The 23,591-nt window shown below is 34.8% G+C and overlaps 2 protein-coding genes across 2 annotated transcripts in view; one reads left to right on the top strand and one right to left on the bottom strand.

The window, feature by feature from the left end:
* The window catches only part of LOC127840534 (adhesion G protein-coupled receptor A3-like), a 93,086-nt gene extending 79,521 nt beyond the window's left edge, over positions 1-13,565 (bottom strand). Inside the window, exons 1-2 of the mRNA XM_052368949.1 lie at positions 12,523-13,565; positions 2,461-2,532 (exon numbers count right to left, since the gene is read on the bottom strand). Of these exons, the coding sequence (XP_052224909.1) occupies positions 2,461-2,532; positions 12,523-12,827 (377 nt within the window). The 5' untranslated portion in view covers positions 12,828-13,565. The remainder of the gene's footprint in view (positions 1-2,460; positions 2,533-12,522) is intronic.
* Positions 13,566-13,709: 144 nt separating this feature from the next.
* Positions 13,710-23,351, top strand: LOC127840533 (sulfotransferase 1C4-like). The gene is made up of 6 exons (XM_052368948.1): positions 13,710-13,864; positions 17,720-17,949; positions 18,255-18,381; positions 18,996-19,090; positions 20,840-21,023; positions 23,239-23,351. The coding sequence occupies exons 2-6, from the start codon at positions 17,836-17,838 to the stop codon at positions 23,349-23,351; spliced, it is 633 nt and encodes a 210-aa protein (XP_052224908.1). The 5' UTR covers positions 13,710-13,864; positions 17,720-17,835.
* The last annotated feature ends 240 nt before the right edge of the window (positions 23,352-23,591 follow it).

The raw sequence follows: 23,591 nt of genomic DNA, 5'->3' as shown, positions 1-23,591 counted from the left end.
TAATTCTGTTGATTTCCGTTAAAAGCTTCTTTGGTATTTTTTTAAACAAAATTATATCGCGAATAAGTTGATATTTCCAACAAAATAATTTCAAATCGAGCACGCCGAATCTTTATCGTTACGGTATTTTAGCAGAGTTATTATTTTAACAGTAATTGTACTGTAAACTGATTAAAGAAGACATCTGGGCAGAACTGGATTAAGTGTTCGACGTTATGAAAACACGCAAAGCTTGTCTACTGACCCAGGGTTTTTTTTGGCCCGATTTTATAGCCGAAATTCGGCTATGTTCCCAATCCCAAAAAGTATACTTTTTTCCTAAAAAGTGGCAAAAAATTCCCAATTTCCAAAAAAAAAAAAAAATTTTTTTTCTTAGAAATAAGTCTAATGTGTATTTTATCTCAATTTTAATTCAACTACATCTAACAAAGTATTATATGATTTTGTTCTTTTAATTTTAATGATTATAAAGGGTTATGTCAAATTTAGTATTTCCCTAATCAGTGGACTTTTCGTGTGGAAAAAAAGGCTAATTAATTTATTTTCCCAATTTCATGAATATGCCGATAAAATTCCCAATTCCAAAGCCATGGGCTATCTTCCCAAAAAGTGGGAAAAAAACCCTGACTGACCTATTGTGTAGACTGCTGTCTGCGGTGTTTTGACAAAAGGAATTAACATGTGTGAATGTCACTCTGCTGATTTGGTCCATAATTACTGGTAAACATTGTTTTGAATGTCGACGTAATTAGAATACAACTGTGAATATTTAATGCAATTATCAACTCAATAGTTACCACCTTCTTTTAGCAATCAATGGAATAACCTACCTACAAAGAGAAAATAAATGCATTAGTGAGCAGAGAATCGACTTTGTTCCGACAATTAAAACCATTTCTATGCATTCGTTGAACGTGTTTAGTTTTGCCTTCAGACAGGAAGCGGCTTTTCTTTGATAACGTCAAACTGTCAATCCACACAGATTTGCGAGACTTTTAGGGTCCTTGGTCATTTGTTTACATGTTCAGTATAGAAAAAACACCTGCTTACATGAAAACTTTGGATTAAATTATCAAAATAAAAACAATGTTGCAAACTGTGATTATATTAATTGGTAAGTATCAGTTTAAAGACGACGTTTTGTTTGTTGTAAACAACGAGTTTTCTATACAACTACTTCTACAACCACGTGGGGATCGATCTATCTTGGTTGTGTTTTTAATAGTAAATTATATATATATATAAATAAATATATATATGTACTTGTAATACATGTAAATGTTATTTTATTTGAAAATCAGGAAGTCAAACAAAGTTAAATTGATCGTTATCTCGTAAAACGCGGAGTTTCCCCCGTGTTGCCAACGCCCAAGGCAGCTGCGTCCGCTTATCAGTTTTGCAGATCGTTAACCGCCGCCTCCAAAATCATGCAAACGCGGCATATTGCGGGATTTTCTTAATCTCCCTCCAGGTCAATCCCCGCGGAGTAAAGAGGGAAATTGGGGAAAACGCGTGTACTGTACATATAGAGAAAAATGCGCCGCCCATGTTTTTTCACCAATCGCGACCATTTTCAAACTCGTCCGAGACATCAATTGAACCAATGTTTAGACCAACCATGATGACTGGGCAAAAATTGTGACTTCTAGAGTGTTTACAAGGTTTCTCTATAGCCAAATAAGGAAAACTGCCCCGCCCACTGGCAGCCATGTTTTTCAATGGATGGGAACCACTTTTGAACTCAACCAAGATAACATTAAGACAAACATTTTGACAAAGTTACATGAAGATTGGGCATGAAATGTGACTTAAACAGTGTTTACAAGGTTTTTCTTTTTTTTGACCTAGTGACCTAGTTTTTGACCCGGCACACCCCAGTTTCGAACTCGGCCGAGATTTCATTGGGACAAAGCTTCTGACCAACTTTCATGAAGATGGGACAAGAAATGTGACCTCTAGAGTGTTTACCAGCAAATGTTAACGGACGGACGGACAGACGGACATACGACGGACAAAGACCGGTCAGAAAAGCTCACCTGAGCAATCAGGTGAGCTAAAAATGTCAACATTATCATCGCATTAGTTTTAAAGGATTTATATATATATGTGAGGCACCAGTTTTAATTATTAATTAAATATAAAATTAATTCACATTCCTGAAAACAAAACATATACCATTTTTTTACAATATGACCAGCATCATACGAAACTTTGGCATATGTCACAATGTGGCCAGTGTAGCTCCAAACCAGCTTATGCAACCATGCAGTCTGGTCAGGAGCTACCCTGGCTGCTAATGAGACCTTGAGTGATTTTATAGCCCACAGGTTAGCTACTGACAAGACTGCGCAGATGTCAAGGCTGGTTTGGAGCTACATGTACCCTGGCCACATATGGAAAGATTTCCCTACATGTTTACATATATTTATTAACCATTAACGTATAAATAGATGTACTCACAATCTCTGTAAATACGACAGCGTACTGAAACTGGCTTTCTTGATGATGGTGATCTCATTCTTGCTTAAATCCCTGAAAATATAGTAAAAATAGCACAGTCATGAATATAACATACTGCATAGATTGAGTATTAGCAGTGTAATTGTTGTAACTGCTTTCAGTGATTTGTTTCCCACTGTAATTGTTGTTACTGCTTTCAGTGATTTGTTTTCCACTTTATACATGTAAAGTACCGAAAAACAGCACTTTCCCAATTGGGAAAATACTACAAATTTCCCAATTGCGGTCAAAATAATTCCCAATTTGAAGGCTAAAGGCAGTCTGTAAGATCTGCAGCCCATGGCTACCTTTGTGCAGAGAGTCAGACTTTGTCCAGTTGAGTGATCAACAAGAAGAAGGAGAAGAAATGGTAGAACACATTGCACAAACTATCTAAGAATACGGAATGTACAGGGGTAGTTTGCAATCAAACACCAGAAGCCTTATTCTTCATGCATTAATTGTTTCCAAACAGATGTGTTGAAAATTTACAACTGTAAACAGTTTGATGTTACTTATCTTCCAGCAGAGGTCAATAAAACACAAATAGTTGACTGCCCAACAAATGTTTAAAAATTTCAAAGCAATAAACAGATACAGCACTTTAAACTGATTGCCACGAGCACATTTTTTAGAATACCCATTCAGAATCTCTTTGCATTGATTATTGAGAAGAACAAACAGTATACAACACTTTTAAGTAAGTATTATTAATCTTATTCTAAAAATCATTTTAGGATATACATGTACAAGAATTTGGAATTTGTAACTTAAATGAAGTCCATAAGTGTATGAATGTCAAGGTTAACATGTGGTACCAGGGCCATTGTTTGGCCGTTTTTGGGGCCGAAATTCAGCCCCATTCCCCCCTTAAAATAGTATACTTTTTTCCCCTATTTCCCCTATTTCAGCAAAAAAAATCCCCCCCCCCAAAACCCCCCCCCTATACTTATGTTGCCAGCCGGTATCGTGCTATTAACCTTTGATTTAATGTATAGTTATGTAAATTACATTAAAATATAGCAATTTAGAGTGTTAAATAGTTGGTGAAAAGATCTTCTTAAATTCTCCTTTTCGCCCAAAACAATGTGAAATTCCCCCCTCTAAGGACCCTGGCTCCAATCCCCCAAAGTGTAGCAAGGGCCCTAGGTACTGTGCTGTTGGCGTGTTGAAAGTGTTCATAGATAACATCCATACAATTATCAACTCATCTTTTTGTAGCCGTATTGATGTTGGACAAAATGCATCATATCAGGTTAACCAAGAATTTGGACCTTCCAAGTTAGATGACGTCCGAAAGTAGGTAAATGTCATGGTCAAAATGAGGTCACGTGAAGTGAGTTTGTTGAGAGCGTTACTAGATAACATCCATGCATGTATATATTCTTTGTAAGAAGCATTATTGAAGTAATACAAAACAATAATTCAGAGCTCCAGATAAGGGTCATATTTTCCTAATTACGAATTATTTTCAAGTCCGTAACGTATTAATTTTAAAATCTTGTTGTACCATTAAGAATTACAAAATCAAGTAACAAATATTATTTTTACATTAGTTCGTTTAGATTTTTATTGAGTTCTTTTCGCGTATTAAAGATCTTTTCAGTGCTTATATAAAATGGTTATCGGGTTTGTTTCACAAAGCGCATTTTTTCCAATAAAAGCGGCGTGTACAGTCTATCTGTCAAAAAACAATGGCAGCGCCCAGAGAGCGTTCTAAAAAACTGCAAAGCGTGCAAAAACACACTTTTAACATATTGTACTCAAAGTGAGCCGAAGTTGAATGTTAAGAAAGACATTATAGAAAAGATCTTATATGATATTGCATGTTCAGTTGCCGAAACAGTCGGAAAAGCTAAAAAAAAACGCGAAACTACTGGTCCAAACTTAAACAAAAAACATTGACTGAGTGAGAGGGACAATTCCTGTGGCCAATCGTTGAAAAGATTGAAGGGGAGACCTTCAATTGTGAAATATGTAAAAATTCATCGAAGACATGCAATCTAAGCACAGTTTGGGCATATTTGAGGTATTTGAAAAATAAAATTGTATAATAATGAATAGACACTGTTGAACTCGTTTAAATTAAGTTGCTAGTATGTTTATTTTGATTTTTTGCATGAAAATAACCATTATTATTTATTTTTAGGTCATTTAGAAAAGTTAAGAACTATTTTCCAAAACTTAGTAGTAACGTTAAGAATAAAATTTCAGAGTTAAGAATTTCAGAGTTAAAAAGATTAGCCTTTGCACACTGATTAGCCTGTGCAATGCGCACAAGCTAATCAAGGACAACAACAGCGAACAATTTCAGTGCCTTCAGCGCTTTGATTTTAAAAGCAGCAAGACCCCTGTCTCTGGTGCAGAACAACCAACCAAAATATGAAATAATAACCATTGTTTTCACCCTATAACAACCTAATTCCTTGAAATGGCTTGGGTACCAATTACAACACTGTCAGAACCTCAGCTGGGAGGCCAGACTACAAAAGCTCGCCATGATTTTCTAGGTAATTGGTTTTCAAGGCAAATTATAATCAGTTCAAAGCCATAATGAGCAGCACTGGGAAATCTAAGTGCATCAACATTTTGCCAAGGGAAGATCTTTTATGATTAACAACACTTGTTTTCTCATTTAATGCTGAAACCAACTCAGAAAACTGTAACTGAAAAATGGACAATTAAGATGTTTACAGATCCATTTCTCTCAACAGTCTACACATTGTAACACAAACATTAACATGTACTTATTCGCACTGACAATTCAATTGTTCACCGCAATAAATGAGCTTTAATTAAATAAACCTCAGTTTCAAACTTATAGATTTTCAACCTCATACATTACAATCAATGTATACATGTGTTGGTTTATAGATTAAATCATGACATTGATACTTAAAACATCATAGCAGTCATTAATAAATTCAATGTATTTTTGTAAACCTTTTGAAAACATTGTAGCTGTAAATTACATGTCAAATGTTTACAAAAATACATTGAGTTTATTTATGGATTATTATAGTATGAAATTTTTGTTATGGATTATTGTAAATTAATGCATAAAAAATTCAATGCTTTTTTTTAAACATTTGAGTTCCAATATTAACAATATTTTAAATGAAAATACATGTAGGATGAAATGTATATGTTCAATATGAAAAAATAATATATTACAGGTATATTATACTAGTTAACTAACCAGTGTTTTTTCGGCGTAAGCTGTATTAAGCCAGCTTTTCACCTTTACCTGACCTTTGTAAGTGTCCAATAAAATTCAAATAAAATTTCCCGCGGCTAGGTACGAATGAATACACTTCATTTATTCCATTGGCTGATTTGAGTATACCACCAGAACATTGGAAACATATCCGCGTCTTTGTAACACTGTTTTACTGCATGAAACAATTTTTATCTCTAATGAAAAGGCTTAATAGTTAGAACAGTTTTACACTCAATTCTCGACATCAATACAGTTTGTGCGTACACCTTTTATTTTCAGAGAATTGCCAGCGCAAAAGCGTTTATACTTAAAGGCTATATTCTCATATTTAGTACTTACTTCCATATTCCTGTCAACATGTGAACATGTAAAAGTATAAAGAGCAGTGGAAGCGAGGCCTCACTTTAATGTATTGCATTTCAACCCGCGAGGTATCGGGTCAATTCGCGGTTAGTGTGTGAATGTCAGAGTTTATATATTAGGTCATCACCGGAGTTCACGGCCAGTAAAATAATCGTTATATAATAAAGACGCTATCCATGAACTAGGTGACCTGGAATGTTCTTAAGACTAGAAATATGTTAAATGAAGATATTCAGCAATATAATTATGGTATGTCAATAATAGATTCTAAATGTGTTTTCAACAATACAATGATAAATACTATTTTTGATTAATCAAACAATAATTATTCCACCATATTGACTTATGTATTAAGCATGAGCGCGATTATTCTCGATACTGTTAATAATCGAATCAAATAGCAATGCCCAACAAACCAATAAAACAGGTTTGTTCGAAGAACGCGCCTATAAATAAGGATACTTCGGGTGTGGCGGGTTGACTCATATGTTTTAATTTCACTTCCATTCTTCTTTTGGATTTCTGTTTTGTATCTATGATTTATGACCAGCAATATGTAATAATGTAAAATAAGCCGCGAAAAATCCGCGTAACATCCAGTACTGCGTGTGATGCAGCTAAGAGCTGCACAGAAAGACATTCGCTATCCTTGATCTCATTCGTTGAACTATCAACGCCGTATATCTTTTTTAAAGATATTTCTTGTTTCATTTATAGGGGAATGGTGGCGGGGCCCGTCCAAAGGGGAAAAAATGCGTTGTTTTTTAGGAAAAGGGGAAAATTAACAATTCACTCTTATATATGTAATGATATTTATTATATGAATACACACGTTTGTAAGAATATAATATTCACAGCAGAATGTCTCTGTCTTTTTTCTGAAATATATATCAATATATATCAACATTAGTTTCAGACAGTTCAGCCTTCATGCACAGTCTCAGTTTTCTTAGCCATTTTGAGTCTAATTGAGTTTTTAAATCGATTAAATCGCAAAATTTAGCATTTTTTATCAATAAAATGGACCAAATTGGAATGTTTTATCAACAAATATTGACACAATATAGATACATCAGGCCTTTTCCTGGCCATTTTGGGAGAAAAATGCAATTCATGTGAAAAGTCCACTGATTAGAGAAAATCTTATCTAATTTAATATAACACTTTATAATAATTAAAATCATATAAATTATAGTTATATACTTTGTTAGTTATTTATAAAATAAAATTGAGATATATTTATCATGATTATGAAGCTAGTTCTTTCTAAAAAAAAATTTTTTTTTAAACATCTGGAGGGGATTTTTTTTTAATGGGGGAAAAATATATACTCTTTTTTGAGGGGAATGGGGCCGAATATCGGCCCCGAAATTGCCATAAAAAAACACTGATAACAATTGCAAAACTAAAGTCTTATATTTGGAAATTGGTGTATATGATTTTTTGCTCCCAATTACTTTCATATTGATATCTAAGTGTTGTCAAGTTGTCAATATTATATTTACTTAGGTTCAAGCCAAAGAGCTGCAAAGGGACACAAACTAAATGCTGCATTTTATATAAAAAAAGAATCTACTATTGGGATTTTTTTAAAGCAATTTGGAGAAATGTGGAAAAATGTGTAGTTTTTTTCTAATTAGAAAAGTGCCATTCACCGTTACTTTATAAAGACTTAGGAAAAAATCCCTGAATTGGAGACTTAACTTTTGCTAAAAGAGCATGCTGCCCTTTGCTAATCCAAGCAGGAGCATTGCTTGAACTAACCCATGCATTGCTCTGGGCCAGTCTGTCACTGACCCCTACCCTCTCAGCAGGAGGTCAACTGCAGACAAATGTCCCTCTGATCTTCCATTATCTTTATGACAAAGATTGCCAGATTACTGGCAGTATGCATAACGGAGATTGTGAGATTACAGCCAGTACCAATAACAGATCACCCACTTGAGCCTGCTGATAATGCTGATATCAAGGATGTGTCCAGATTTGTTTGTGTTTACAATCAAGAAAAGATGCTATGGTACATGTAGTTGTTTTAGTCTTTTTGTTTCTTTACATTTACTGACAAAAGCTCTTGAAGTGAACATGTGACATGTTGGCCCTTTTGGCTTTGGGCCACCAATGAGATATGCAAACAAGGAATAGTATAATATCACTTAGTAAATGCTTGCCATTATGTATTCATTATATTCAAAAGAGACAGAGGAAATAGGTAAAATCGGGATAAAATTTAATGTGAAGAAGCGATGGACTTTGCCATAAAGAATGCAGTGCGGAATAAAACGATATCCTAAAGACAATATAACTTGTAATAAAATAATTTCTATATTGATTAAGAATATGATATTTCACGCACTTGCAAAATATATTTTCATTAATATTTAATATTTATTTGCATACATGCATTCCTTGTGTTTTAACATTTTGCATGCTGGGATATTTGTCGTCTGCTATATTGGTGTCTGCTGAATTTCTAAAATTATCATTATCTTCACTTTTTTTCAAAGACAACTATCAGAATAGCAAACAGTTTGGATCGTTATCAGAGGCCACGTGGCATCTGATCTTTTTACTCCCTAAAACTCAAAGGTGTTTGTGACAAAGAATGCAACAAGAATCAGCGCTTCCGTTAGTGGACGTCCGGGCGTAAATTACGCTCGAAAACGGCAGTCGTACGTCCATTATGCAAATGGTGGAAGTCCCTTGGACGTCCGATAATCCACATGTACGCTGTTTGCGAATACACAACACGCACAAATGTCAACAGTAAATCGGGTTATTTAGACCGTTAACTCCGCCCAAAGACCTATAGGTCTTTGCTCCGCCTAAGAGCTACAGTTTTCAATGAATTTCTCAGCGAGTGGTCAATATTGATTTTTCCAGCTGTCAAGCACATGCTTCTTGGTAAGCGTATCAGCCAATCAGCGCTTAGGCAGCAGAATACATGCTGACCTCACGTGAAGCTGTATACAATAATATTAGCGACCTCTGCGCTACGAAGTTTTTATTTAGCAATCAAATTTAATTAAGTCAACGCTTTCCTCGAGGAAGGATGGCGTGACGTTGTACATGAAGTCTAATTTTTGCATGATTTTCATGTGTGCACGAAATACACGGGAAATGTTTATTTGTTGCTAGAATGTTCTTAACTTTCCGTGAATAATAAAATCTGGAAATGATTTCGGATTACACGTTTGATTTATAAGCATTTGAATATACTTAAATTGAATAACGTTAATTGTATACCGATTGTCATAACGCATAATGCAACAAGTAGTTAAATAACATGTTTTGAAATTGCCAAACTAAGCATATTGGTCTACATGCATGAATGACCTGACAAGTTATATTGCGATTCGGAATTAAGTGTACTCGGTATAATTAAAAGAAAGACGCTTTTTTACACTCCAAAATTCGCTTTCACTTACGTAAACTTTTCTGAAAGGAGGTACATGAAACATTTTTAGTTAAGTCGTTGATTTGTTGAAATCACTAAATATGAACGTGCTCTATGCTCTCAAATCACGTCACGTGATTAACGCATGTTCAATGGGAATTCCCCCATCCCACAATTCAATTTGTATATGCCAAAATGGCGGACGTTGCAGGCGTCAATATTGGTCGTATTTTGGTTTTGAAAATATAAATCGTAATGATACTGGATTATCGGGTAATGGATAGAGTTGGAACATGTACGTATATTAAAATTCTGAAATAAAAGTGGGACTTCAAAATTTATGTCTGGGACGTCCACAATTTTAGGCTTGGAAGTCAGGACTTCCAACTTTTAAAAGCTAACGGAAGCGCTGAAGAATAATTCATGGAAAACTGGACTTAAAGGGACTCTTCACAGTTTGGTAATTGACAAAATTGAAAAAAGTTGTTTCAGATTCGCAAATTTTCGATTTAGTTATGATATTTGTGAGGAAACAGTATTACTGAACATTTACCATAGTCCAATATAGCCATTATATGTATCTTTTGACGATTTGAAAACCTAAAAATTATAAAGCGTTGCAACGCTAAACGATTGAATAATTTGGAGAGTTCTGTTGTTGTCGTTTAAATTTACGAAACTACGAAGATTGCTTATATAAGGTATAAAATACTCCTTTTGTGTATACTCGGCGGAATAGCCGAGATGGCTAATGCGTTTTTACTTCAGACTAACTCCAGGACTCCGGGGGTCACTGGTTCGAGCCCTAGTACCGGCTACTTTTTTTTCCTTGTTTTAATTTTATTCTTGATTTTTTACTGGAGCTTTTAAGATCCAATGTTTACATTTATCAATATAAAGCATTTAATGACAAACTTCAAAATATGCCAAAATCTGTGAAAAGGCCCCTTTAATGCATCAAGTGTCCTCCCAGATAAGCCTTTGCAGTCTGCACAGGTTAGTCAGGGACAACACTTTCCGCTTGTATGGAATTTTTCGTTTATGGAAAGTCTCTTCTATTAAATGAAAATCCAGTTTAGGACGAAGCGACGTCCATGTGCAGTCTCCATAGGCTTATCTGAGGCAAAACTTCACTCACATGCACTTTGTCCAATTTTCTTAGAAAAAGGCTTCAAGTACGCCCTGCCACTGACTGGGAATAGCTAAATAAAGCAAAGGCAATACCACCAAGTGAAAAACGACATCAAAACCCTCCTTGCTGAATAAAATCAATGATGCAATAAAGGGTCAACATAAATCATAGAGATTCTCTCTTCCTTTATGCATTGCTGATTAATCTTTTCATGTCAAATTATTTCCAAGTGAATTATAAAATGAGTCATAAAGAACAGCATGCAATTTCAAATTATTGATGCTAACATTGTGGGTTGTAAAAATCATTTCAATGTAGAGCTCACCATAAACAGATATTCTTTTAACTTATTATTTAACTCCAATGGCGCATACATTTTGTACTGGTACTTAAAAGTTTAAAATAAGGCTGGAAAAAGTAAATCTTTAGATTGTCATCCACGACGGCCCCTATTAAAAAGAAAGTAAGTTATTGATATTGATTACACCCTGATTTTTTTTTCAAAATCTGGATGAGAATCTAAAGTTATTTTTTATCCCTCTAAAAATGTTGTTTATTTGGCTTTAAGATAAAATGTTTCAAATATGATTCATACGCACTCAACAAAAACATGTAAAAAAAATGGATGCATTAACAGGCTTTTATTGTAATTGTTATTTGTTATTTATCTAGTTACACATTATGTAGCAGAGAGTTCAGTAAATTAAGTATTTCCTATTAAAACTGTAGTAAGGTTTTAATAAAATATAATGTCTGCCAACATTTGTTTAATGTTACATTGTAAGAAACGATTGTAACTGGCATTTCTTATTTCAAAATCCTCTCAAGATTGTTCCCCATGTATTTCTGGGTGTTTGAATACACTCATCAGATGCGGTACTTTGATGTGAATTCATTTGTGGAACTGGAATGGAAATCTGCATGGCAAGATTCCAGGTTTTTGAGATCATCATGAAAATTAAAACCCAGAGAAGAATTATGTTAAGCATTTAAGCAATGAGGTAAAAAAACAAACACACACACATTGAAAACATACCGTAAAACATATTCAAGGTTTATGTAAGATGCAATTACATTTTAAAATGAAGAGGTTAATAACTAAATCTCATAGGATAACAATTAAACCAGGTCTCCCTTTCACAATTCAAGGCAATTAGTTACAATATAATTATTAAATAATGAGTACTATGCATAATATACAGGCCAGGTTTGTGCTGCCTCAAATATTGATGAATTATTGCTGTTTGTACATGTACATGTATCATGCAGGTGCCTAGAGTCAGAGGTAGTGACAGTAACTCTAGATGAGCAGACTACGGGAAAATGGGACTTAAAAGCATGTGTCCTCCTGGATTAGGCCATAAGGTCCGCACAGGCTAATCAAGGACGACACTTTCTGTCTATACTGGATTTTGGAGAAGAGACTTCCTTAAAACAAAAAATACCACACAACAGGAATGTTTTGCCCTTGATTAATCTTTGCAATAGGTCTGTTTTCTAGCGTGTGGCTCATATTATTTTGAGTCAGGCATCAAAATATCTGGTTTTGGTTGGGACATGTGCACTCCCAGACATTTGCAAATGACACTATTTTACACAAACCAAAGAGCCCTTCCCCCATTCCCAAAATGGTGAAAAAGCACTGTTCAAAATTAACAAAAATATTTTTTTGATAATTACTATCTGTATTTACAGGAAAAGAGGCTAATTTCAATATAAGTCATAGTTTGTTGTCATTTTGTTTATTATTGACAAAATAAAATCTGACTTTAAAATACATGGTACCCATTGATTTCTTTAAACACTAAATTAATTTCTTCAAATCATTTTCATCATCAGGAAACAATGTTTACAAAACCTAGAAAAATAGCTGCTTTAAGATTTCCTTTGAAACTTACTGCTATCATTACTTACAAATAAATTGTATCCAATGGTATTGTTATTGCTTGTTTGACATCATCAATCGATGCAAAAGGGTAAGGGTTGTTGGAGCAGGACACTTTCCGTCCCCGGGTTGCATGTGTCGAGGCAAACTCATCGCCCTCGCCGTCCTCGACATTGGACAGGTCCCCATCTTCCTCGTCTCCAACTGCTTCATTTTCACGTGGTATGGTTGTGCAGGTACATCCTAGGGCACAGCCCAACGCTCTCGGAATATATCCACTGAACAACACTATTGACAGAAATGTGCACAATACACAAGTCTGCAACAAATGCATTGTTATCTAGACATTTCCAATTCCATAAAACAATAATAACTCCGTTATAGCGTCACTTCATTGTATATGCTGCAGTATTTATAAGCTGAGCAAAACATGGTGACTGGAGTCCTTCCTCATTTCATTAAGCCATTCCATAAAATCCTGCCCTATAACACCTATGTCTATGAATTGTTGGCAGATATTAGAAAGGTGATGCATTCATGTAGATTACTATTTAATTGAATAAGAAGTGATATCTAAAACAATTTTAAAAATAAAACACGTGAATATAATAAGACACAGCACCGAAGTGTTTTACACAGTTTCACACAACACGCAACTTCACAAGTTTCACTGTCTTTCTTCTAAAGTAAAAAAAGCTTCCATGAACACACAATTCATTCAGTTTTTCACGACGCTTAGCACTGTGCACATTCAAGTTAGCATTATTTCCGAGGTATTTCTATATCCCGGCTGATAAGCTTTTAAGTTTCCTGTATCCGAACACAATAACGAGGAAATACATAAATTAAGCACACCAATAACTGTCTTAATTGATGTTGGACTCCATCTTTGATTGTGTTTACTTGTTAACTAAATACCGTCCTGCATCGTACAAAATCGAGGTACATAACAAGATCAAAAGCAGCGTTTCATGAACGGTCGACCGTCTATTTACAATATTTTGATGCATTGTTTATGTATAAAAGATATTGTTTGTGCATGTTTTCTTTAAGAATCGACTTTGTACGGAAAATAGCGTATTTTGTGACGTCACTTAATTTATTTATAGAAACGAACTGTAGGTTGTGCCCAAAAGTAAATCACCAATTAGTTAATTCCCTTACACAACAAAATAGATATGTCATAGTTATCTCCCTTCCATACAAGTGCCGCTGAACTGTTCACGACGGAAAATAAACGTATACACATTAGAACATAAGGTGTGAAATTGGATTGCGATTAACGAGTACTATACAGGGGGCGTCCATATAAGAATCCGGCACGATATCTTCTACTTAGAAGGAATGCTGTAAAGAACTGATGAAGAAGAAGTAGGTCACGCTATATTTGACCATATTAACCCCCCTCCCCCTGTCATTAACTGTCACAAATCTCGGACCCCCCAATGTACCTCACACTTTAGAATCATTAAAAAAACTAATTAACATGTAATCTAAAACACACTTACCTATTAAACTGACATAACATTTCCACTTAAAATAACAAGCACATTATTAAAATGACTGTAAACGTACAATATTTAATTGTCAATAATTTCATAGTAATTCAACGAAGCAGTAACTCAACCTTGATAGAGATGGAAAACAAATATTGCAAAAATTAGACTTGGCGATTACAGAATACGTATACATCATTTATCTGCTGCTTTTTCATTATATAATAGATCATGTCAAGTTTAGATCCTCTTCCGATTATGCAATCTTTTTACACAGGATCAGAAGTAGATTAGCGAAACTTTATAATAATTATGATTATGTTCTATAAATATTTCTCTGAATCCTCATTTTATTATTGCTATAATGATATAAAGCTATCCATGTGTTTCACAAAAAAGGAAAACAATATTTTTATAGCTATTTAATTCCAAAAAACACAAAAAAACACAGAAGAAATAAATGTGTGATGTCACACAAGGCCTGACGCACCCATCCCCCCTGACAAAAACTATCACACTTACTTACACCCCTCCCCCTGTAGTGTGACATGCTTTATGGACGACCCCACAGTAAAAAAGCATGTTTGAATCACCAACTTACTTACACATTTGTTGTATATAAAATTATGTACGTTCGTATAATTTGCAAGTATTCAATGATTAATAATTCGTGTTTTTCTAAATAGATGTTTTGGTAACGCTGAAAATAAATCTTAAGTTTGGTTAAATACATCAAAAGTAACAACACTATATAAGCTTTTGAAAACAAATATTTAATAACATTGCACGAACACAAGTAAGAATAACGATTTGATGCAGTAACGTTTAGTTACAATAAAGTTAAATTTCATGCTAGTGAATTTGCGTCCCCATTTCAAATTTGAAATTCTATAGGCCTTCAATTGCCCATACAATTAAGTGCTTACTTTAGTGAGCCGTAATGAATGCATAAACACGACTTAGCATATATAACTGACTATATTATTAGTGATCGTCATCGACAAACTTCATACTTGCATATAATTACAATTTATAAACGAACTATTTACTACAAGTGGCTGAATAAGACTCCTTATATATTGAGGTATTTCCCGTGGGCACTGCATATGCATATGTGATATACGACTGCGTTTGATGGCATTTTTTGAATAGTAAATAGCAAATGCACTGTCATAATGCTTCTGACGGGTAGATTTAACGTTTAGTTTTGTGTTGTCGTGTTGTCGACTTTCCAACCTGCCAGCAAGGAAAATATAAATATATCCACCAGAACGAAATAAAGCGCGTTTTTAGCCTTTCTTGTAGTTCTGGTGAGTATGTTTGTTTTACTGGCGTGCTGTCGTTCTGTCGGCTTTCCAACCGGCGATCACGCCAACACGAAAATATTACAAATATAATGACCAGAACGAAAAATAAGGCGGAAATACGAGACTTATTTTTTGCGCCCTTTTCGTCAGGTTGGAATCAGCCACCATAGAGTCGAACAACTGCGGCAAAATGTTATCAATAAAACACCACATGACGCAGCCGTTTGTTTACGTAAATAAAGTACATTTACTAATTATTTTAATAACAAACAATACCAACGAAAGAAAAATGTATGTATATACGCATGCGCGTAACACGAAATAATGACAAAGGCTAGAGCTCCGGCGTGTACCCAAAACAGAATCGATTTTTTGGGTCGAAAAAAAATTCCCGCGGATCCAGGTCAACGCCTTTGCCAATGATTCCAGATCAGGTCGCTATTTAATGGAAGATACAGGTTTTATTTGTAGACAGATATAATTATTGCAGTAAAATTGTTATCTAAATGAAAACATAAATATAAAAAATCTTTCTAAACCTTGTAAAGCATTGTTTTAATTCTGAATTAAAGAGAATAAAGGCAAACGGAATCGACTGCATTATTTACAGCATACAATACTGAGATTATCCGTTGTCTTCACCGTGTAGTTCAAGAACCTTTGCTTTGAGTTGAAAACAAGTTTTTCTGTCTTATTAATATTTTAAACCAGTTAATGATATTTTAAAACAATCACATAGATGTCATACAATAATACCATTAATTTGCATGTATGTGTTAAATAATAATATATGTTTGCATGCTACTGTTTTTAAGCCATTTTACGATAACTTATCATTCATCTTCAAAAATATTAACTTTCTATATGTCTGGCTTGGAAAACGCGTTATTAAATGTTTGTTTGGTATAAACGTATTTAAATCCTGACCCAAAGCGATCCGATATTTCTTTGCTTCTAAAATTTAGACCTGCATAAACGACCCGAAGATTTGTTTACCTCGTTAAGCCCTATTGAAGGCTTTCAAGTCGTAGACCCTCATTTTAACAACAGGGCCTCATATCTGGCTCTCTCACGTAAATTATTTGAGCAGTTGTGTGATTGTGTGTTTGTGCCCATTACTGACCACTCGTCGATGGCTGCGTTGCATGAGTTGGTTTGCCCTTTGAGGGCTTACAAAGGGACGTGTATATTCGAAAAATGTGAAATAGGAGCTATTGAGTCGATGGAAATACATGATGACGATGTTTGGGTATTGACGTTTCCACGTTCAGGTTTTTAACAGTTTGTTACACGATTTCCATTTCCATGATTTAAGAAATATAATCTCTTATATGAAAACCCTTATTTTTATTCACCATAATTGATCATGTTTATTTATTAAAAGTGCATTGGACGGATATTGTAAGGCGTACATCTTTATAGACGAAATATAACAATTTGGCTGGTCCACCAGCAGACAATAAGTGTGTCAAAATACTGAAAAATGCTCTAGTTCTCTTTGTCTCAGTGAATAAACAAACTATATCCAATTAAAATGTTGCGATATGATTTGAATGGCGGATTGGAAAGTGAAGTACACTGTTTACAAAAATATAGTATATACTCAAAGGCTTTAACGTGATGGCATTTCTTTAATTATCGCAATGACTTTATCGTTCGTGTGCATCCATTTTATTGGCGCATGTGTGTCCAAATTAAATGAATATCATTGATAGTCAAGCGACCAATTTAAATAAGCGTGTTAACACGTCTACCTTTAAATGTTTTTTATGTGATCGCGCACTTTCATGCCCACCAAAAGTATGTACGACAAATGCGTAACGTTGAACTATACATCACATGTTAGAAATACTGTATTTTTTGTGTTTTATTTTTGCCTAAAATTCATATTGCCATTAAACGACATTACTCACTTAAACTGTTCATTAACGATTTGGGACTGCCAGAATAAAATGTTGACATTAACATCGTTTATGTAAAGCTGTATCGGGAATACATGCATTAACTGCAACGACTAAACACAAAAAGATGCAACGGTAAATTATGTGAATATAAATTATGTGATATCTGCACATATTTTATGATATGTACGCCTAATAGGCGTTCCTAGTTCGAACCTTTTTGAACGGTCACAACGACTTTAAAATAGCAGTTTGCAACTGCACTTCTTTATGCATAGCGGTTAGTCAGCACATTGAGACTTCAATTTTGGTATTATACGATTGCTTTCAACCGTGATATTAATTATGTTCGATATGTTCAATACTTAAAATTATATGCCCACTAACTTTTCAAAGGACCTCTTGTTATACGTTATGTGCACAGTTTATTCTGGGTATTTACTATTGTACAAGTCGTAATATATATCTTCTTTCTGTCCTGTCCTTGAAATTCCTTTTAGTTATCGTGAAAATTCACTCTAGGTACAACACTTACACAAGAGATCGTTTACCTATTGCATCACAAATGCGACACAAAATCCGCTCTAACCAGACCATTGGACGAACGTTTTCCGTTTCTGGACCTCTGCATTCCCGACATGCCCCACTTTCAAGGCCTGCGTGCCGTCCAGAGCCAGAAGACACCGCGACTCATCAAGTCGCACCTGCATTACCACGTGCTACCTCCCGCCTTGTTCAAAAGCAAGTGCAAGGTGAGGTGTCGTTTAGTAGAAACTACAGCAAACAAACGATAAAATGGATATTACATTTCTCATTGCTTTGTTCGTTTATTATAAGTTAGAGTAATTATATATACACTCAGAATGTTACGGAATGAGACGTCGCAACTAGATACCATATTTGTTCATATGTATGAAGATATTGTAGAAGTAATTCGAGAAACTCTAAATACTCAAAATACTAAAGATGATACAAAAATATGTTTTAACGATCAATATAAATAATCCTAAGTTTGCAAATCAATTAACAACATATATTTACACGCTTATACTCATAGAAAATCTACGTGATGCGCAACCCAAAGGACGTGTTTGTGTCAGGCCTGATGCTGACCAAGTATTTGAAGCTGGCTGCACCGGACAAGTCACCAGAAGAATTCCTGGAAACATGGCTCCAGGACGAAGGTAGGCGTTGAATGTTTTGGACGCACAAAATGCTCCTGCATCTTTTACCAAAATCTTCATATATTTTATGCCCACAAAAGCATTTCTGTTTAACTGTGACAGTTATTGTTCATCACACTTTGCACAGTGGGTAAACGGTCTGCACTGTCGTGGAAGCGGTCATAAACATTTTATTTCAGTTTTTATTATACGTTCGGACATAATATTTTCATTGATGAAGCTACACTATGATCCAGACGTTTGAAATGATGATATCAGAAGAGTTTTCATATATTTGATATGATATGTATATCTCCTTGGCTTAAAGGTATTTTAAAATTTATCTATCCGCTTCAGGTTATCTCCCGATGCTCAGATTGTGTATGGATATAGAGTTTATTGTAATGTATAAATATGTTAATTGAATCAAACGTACAAATCTGTCACTGGACATCCGTCAATCTGAAACAACAGAAACAAAGATGCCATCGTTTTCCGTTATATATATATATATAGACTACTGACAAAACGACGACTGTTGAGATTATATTACTGTTATTGTTAAATAATAAGTGTCCATGGAATTTGCCCAAATCTTAAGTACATGTAATCTATTTTGTCTCAATATTTTGTAGAGTACGCCACTCCATGGTGGAGACATGTCAGGGATTTCTGGCTGCACAGAGACGACCCGACAATCTTATGGTTGACGTACGAGCACATGGTTAAGGTCAGGATGTAGATTCAGTATTTTCTGAATATTTGCGTAAACATTTTACATTTTCAAGAATTTAAATGTGATATTCAAATCGTTCAACTGCACTTGATATTATGACATGCTAGTATTTTCTTCAGCTAAAGTCACAAATGTCAAAACTGAAATGGCGAACAAAACTTATCTCAACGTACAACGTGCAAAAAGGTACCATGTGCCTTCTAATTTCAATGTAACATGGTACCTTTTTGCACCAAGGGGCGATATTTAGATTTAAACAACAAATAACATGGTATGAATACTGTTGCATCAAAATATAATAAGCGGTATTGGAGTAAAGGCGAATGGGAAATACTAGAATTAGAAACGAAATCAGCAAGCATTTTTCTTGTAAACTGTATTTCAACATCTAAATGACAGTAACGGATATGATAGTTTTAATCAGTTCCTCACTGTTCTCGCGCTTGAAGTTTATTGTCACAAAATACAGACCTCAGACCAATGAGCCCCACTGGGCAATGTTTAAGACCTGTTTTTTTAGCCCCTACCGATTAAACCGGAGGGGACTTATGGTTTGCGATCTGTGTGTCAGTCTGTCACACTTTTTGGATCCTGCGATAACTTTAAAAGTTCTTCATATTTCTCATGAAACTTGAAACATGGACAGATGACAATATGGAGATAATGCACGTCATTTCATTTTGTTCCTACGTCAAGAATTCTGTTCGCTATGGCAACAAATAGACTAGAAATATTGCTGAAAATGGTGGATCCTGCGATAACATTAACATTTCTTCATATTTTTTCATGAGACTTCAAACATGGATAGGTGGCAATATGGAGATTATGCACGTCATTTCATTTTGTTCTTACGTCATGAATTCTGGTTGCTTTGGCAACAAATAAACTACAAATATTGCTGAAATGGTGGATCCTGCGTAGGTAGGGGACTTTTATTGCTTGGCAATAGTATTGTTTCTTTCTGAAAGCCACGAGTTTGAGTATTTTGAAGATTGGTGGCAGAATAGATGTTGTTTATTTCGTTTGTAACGTTCTTTTTACATGTTGTTGTATGTAACACATAGTCTGACAAGTATGATTAATTGTTTTGAAATCCTTTAATCAACGAGGCAAATATCGATAAAGCCCCAGTTTAGAATTAAAGCACATTTGTTTCATCCTTCTTTAATCTTCAAGTGTGCCCTTGATCGTAGAAAAAGGTATCTGATTTGCGTGTGCAGAACATTGTCTTATCTAGACTTATATTGGTGCCGATTTATTTTGAAATCTTAAATGCCTTCGGAAGTTATAGCTTTATATGTAAAACAATTTACCTTGGGATACACGAAACAAAAATAGCTCGAAGAAACTCTATTTTAGAATTGTTATAGTATTGTTGTCCTTATTTAACCTTAAAGTAAGACCCTTATCTTAGAAATAGGTATCGGATGTTTGTGTGAGGTATCTGATCTGATCAAGGTTAACATTGGTTCCGAGTTATTTTTAAATATTTAATGTCTTCAGAAGTTATTGCATTAAACGTCAAATATTTGATCTTGGAATATGAACTTGACCTTAAAATAAGCAATCGCTATTGCGTCGCCAATTGGCACGCGAAGATGAGGTCTAGTACTTAAATATATCCATTCCGACATTCTAACCTGAAGATGGAAGAGGGGGGGGGGGGGGGGGTAGGAGGGCATATTCTATTGAGCGTTCAATGCCTAATACGCGCTTGAACGTGGTATGTATATATCTTTTCAGGATTTGCCTGAGGCCATAAGGCAGATTGCCAGCCATTTGGATGTCAAGGTAACAGAGAAAGATGTGGCAACCTTAACTGAGCACTGCAGCTTCAGCAACATGAAGCAGAACCCATCTACGAACGCCTCGTGGATTGGAGAGAACAGTTACGTAGACAAGCAGTTCGGTGGACACATTAGGAAAGGTAAACTGACAATCTACCAAATCTGTTACAAAATGGCTGTGCTTTTTTCTTTCATGAGTGAATCCTGAAAGGCAGTTTGATCGGAACATTAGAAAAGGCAGACACTTAGATAGTTTCATAAGAAAGGTAGACAGTCCGTTTGGTGGACACATTTGGAAATGTAAACAACTAATTTGGTGGACACTTTTGGCGATGTAGACAATCGGTTTGGTGCAAAAATCAGACACGGTAGACATGCGGTTTTAACTTCAGATGTTCTTTAAGACTTTATTTATATAGTACATACCAATGATCACGACTTTGCAGTCACAAATCACATCTGCTTTTAATTTTTGCAAGGGTCATCATGTAAAAAATAATCCCTTTTATTAATGTTCTTAATCCTTATCGAATGTTAGTTTTAAGTGACCGAGTACTGTGCACTTTGATGTTAACTCTATTTATTAATAGTTTATACATTATTCTTAAAAGTTCATGATCAATACATGTTGCCGACGACAACAAGGTATGGTAGCTCTGTATATGCATGTTTTGTGATAATATATTTTATTCAATGAATCCAAACTCTCATCTTGTGTACCGTAAGTAAAAGTTAAATAACTGACATTGAATGATCTGCATTTGAATATATACCAATAAAAATATCACCTTTTGTGAGTTTTCTCCTAAAATAGCTAGAATCCTTGTACATGCATTAACGTAAATATAAATTATTTATTACATAACTTATACATCCAGAGAAGGCCACGATCTAACAGAATATTAGTTTGGTAGACACATTAAGAAAGGCATGGACGCAAACCTTGTCTCATTACCAAACCTAACTATTGACCCAAAGGTAAAAGGTAAAATTCTGTCAGGGCAGGATTTACCAGAAGGGGGCACAGGGGTGCACGTTTTGCCTTCCAGCTACCCACACAGGTAAGGTACCGTACATGCCGTACGTTTTGAATTAAATGTAATAGTATATTTCCTATAAATATCTGGGCCTATAGCATGGTCCCTACAGTATGGTCAATATTGCTTATCGACCACCAACGCCTTAATCCATCAATAAAAGGGAATTGGTACATGTGATTTAAACCAATCACAAATCGCGGCCGTGTTGAGTGCGGGACAATGACGTCATTAGACGGTTGATCATTTGAGGCTTAGGGATATCACACATTCTCACTTGACACCAAGTAGTTCTTATAGCTCAGTCATAACAACGTTTCATTAACATCATAGTTATCCATCGAAAGCAGTTTTTAGCATAAATGTTTGCAGTTGAGCAATCATTATAGCGCATTTGCCGATTCAATGTCCTGTTGTTGATTTATGACGTCACAAGAGCGCACTTTACATTAAATAAAACCTAATTCAAAATACACTCATGGTTAGCCATTATCTATTATTGACGCTAATTATATTTGTCCATGAAGATGTAAAACTGACATTTGTTAATTCGATATATGAAGAATTCTTTTTTTTCCCCTTAAAATATGTGCAACTATGACCTTTAAGTGTCGTGAAGCAAATGTGTGTGTCATTGAAAAGCAGCAAGAACCTAAAATGTGTGCAGTGAATCTAAAATATTTTATTTTTTATGTCATGGACATATCAAAGACAATTTATGCGTTCAAAGTTGGTATATATAGGATCTGGCACGAGTTGTCATATCATACCATATTTTATTAAACGAGTTCAGGAATTTTGTTAGTAAGCGAGCCTTTGGCGAGCTTACTTACGAATTTCCTGGACGAGTTTAATAAAATATGGTATGATATGACAACGAGTGTCGGATCTTTTTTTATCACATGCTTTTAAATGAGCAAATTGAATAAATATTTACGCAAACATAATGATAAATCCCGAATGTTGTTTACATTTGTTGACGTCATTTGACGTTGCAACGTCATTTCAGCAAAATAACAAAATGCGATTGGTCAATCAACGAAAACTAAGCCAATGGAAACGCTTAAAAATGTTGTATTACACATGTGTAATAAAAAAAATGTAATGGTTGCATTACATGGGAAACAGGGTATAGCATGTAATAAATTTCATCAATCGTTCATGTTTTCTGACGTTGGTCGTTTTAAGACATTTCTTGTTTATTATATAGTATACTACACTTTATACGTACAGATCCATTATTAAGTACATCTTTTGATATTATATTTATGTCATATGCTGAGTGAAACAAAGTTCATTGTTTGTACATTTCCCTTAGGTCGCGTAGGCAACTGGAAAGAACACCTGTCGGAGGCAGCTGGTAACACGATTGATGCTATGGTGGAGGACAAGCTTGGGGACTTGGATATACAATTCGACTATGGTCATTAAACATGTTCATTTAAATTGCGATGTTTGAAATTAATAAGAATACATTGCGTTCATGTCGATACACGAAGAGAGTCGTTTTAATATTTCACTGATTCCGTATGATGGTTCATATTAATCTAATTTTATGTATAGCTACATTCACTTAAAGCTCCTTCTAATGAGGTTTTTCTATGTTCTGCACTAGGAATGCGATCGTTATTAAAGGGACTAAATGGATTTTTTATGTCCCCCACTATAGTA

Source organism: Dreissena polymorpha, chromosome 8 (assembly GCF_020536995.1).
Source record: "Dreissena polymorpha isolate Duluth1 chromosome 8, UMN_Dpol_1.0, whole genome shotgun sequence".
In the NCBI taxonomy this organism is placed as follows: domain Eukaryota; kingdom Metazoa; phylum Mollusca; class Bivalvia; order Myida; family Dreissenidae; genus Dreissena; species Dreissena polymorpha.
Note: the sequence above shows the minus strand (reverse complement) of the source record. Positions and strands in the feature narration are given on the sequence as shown.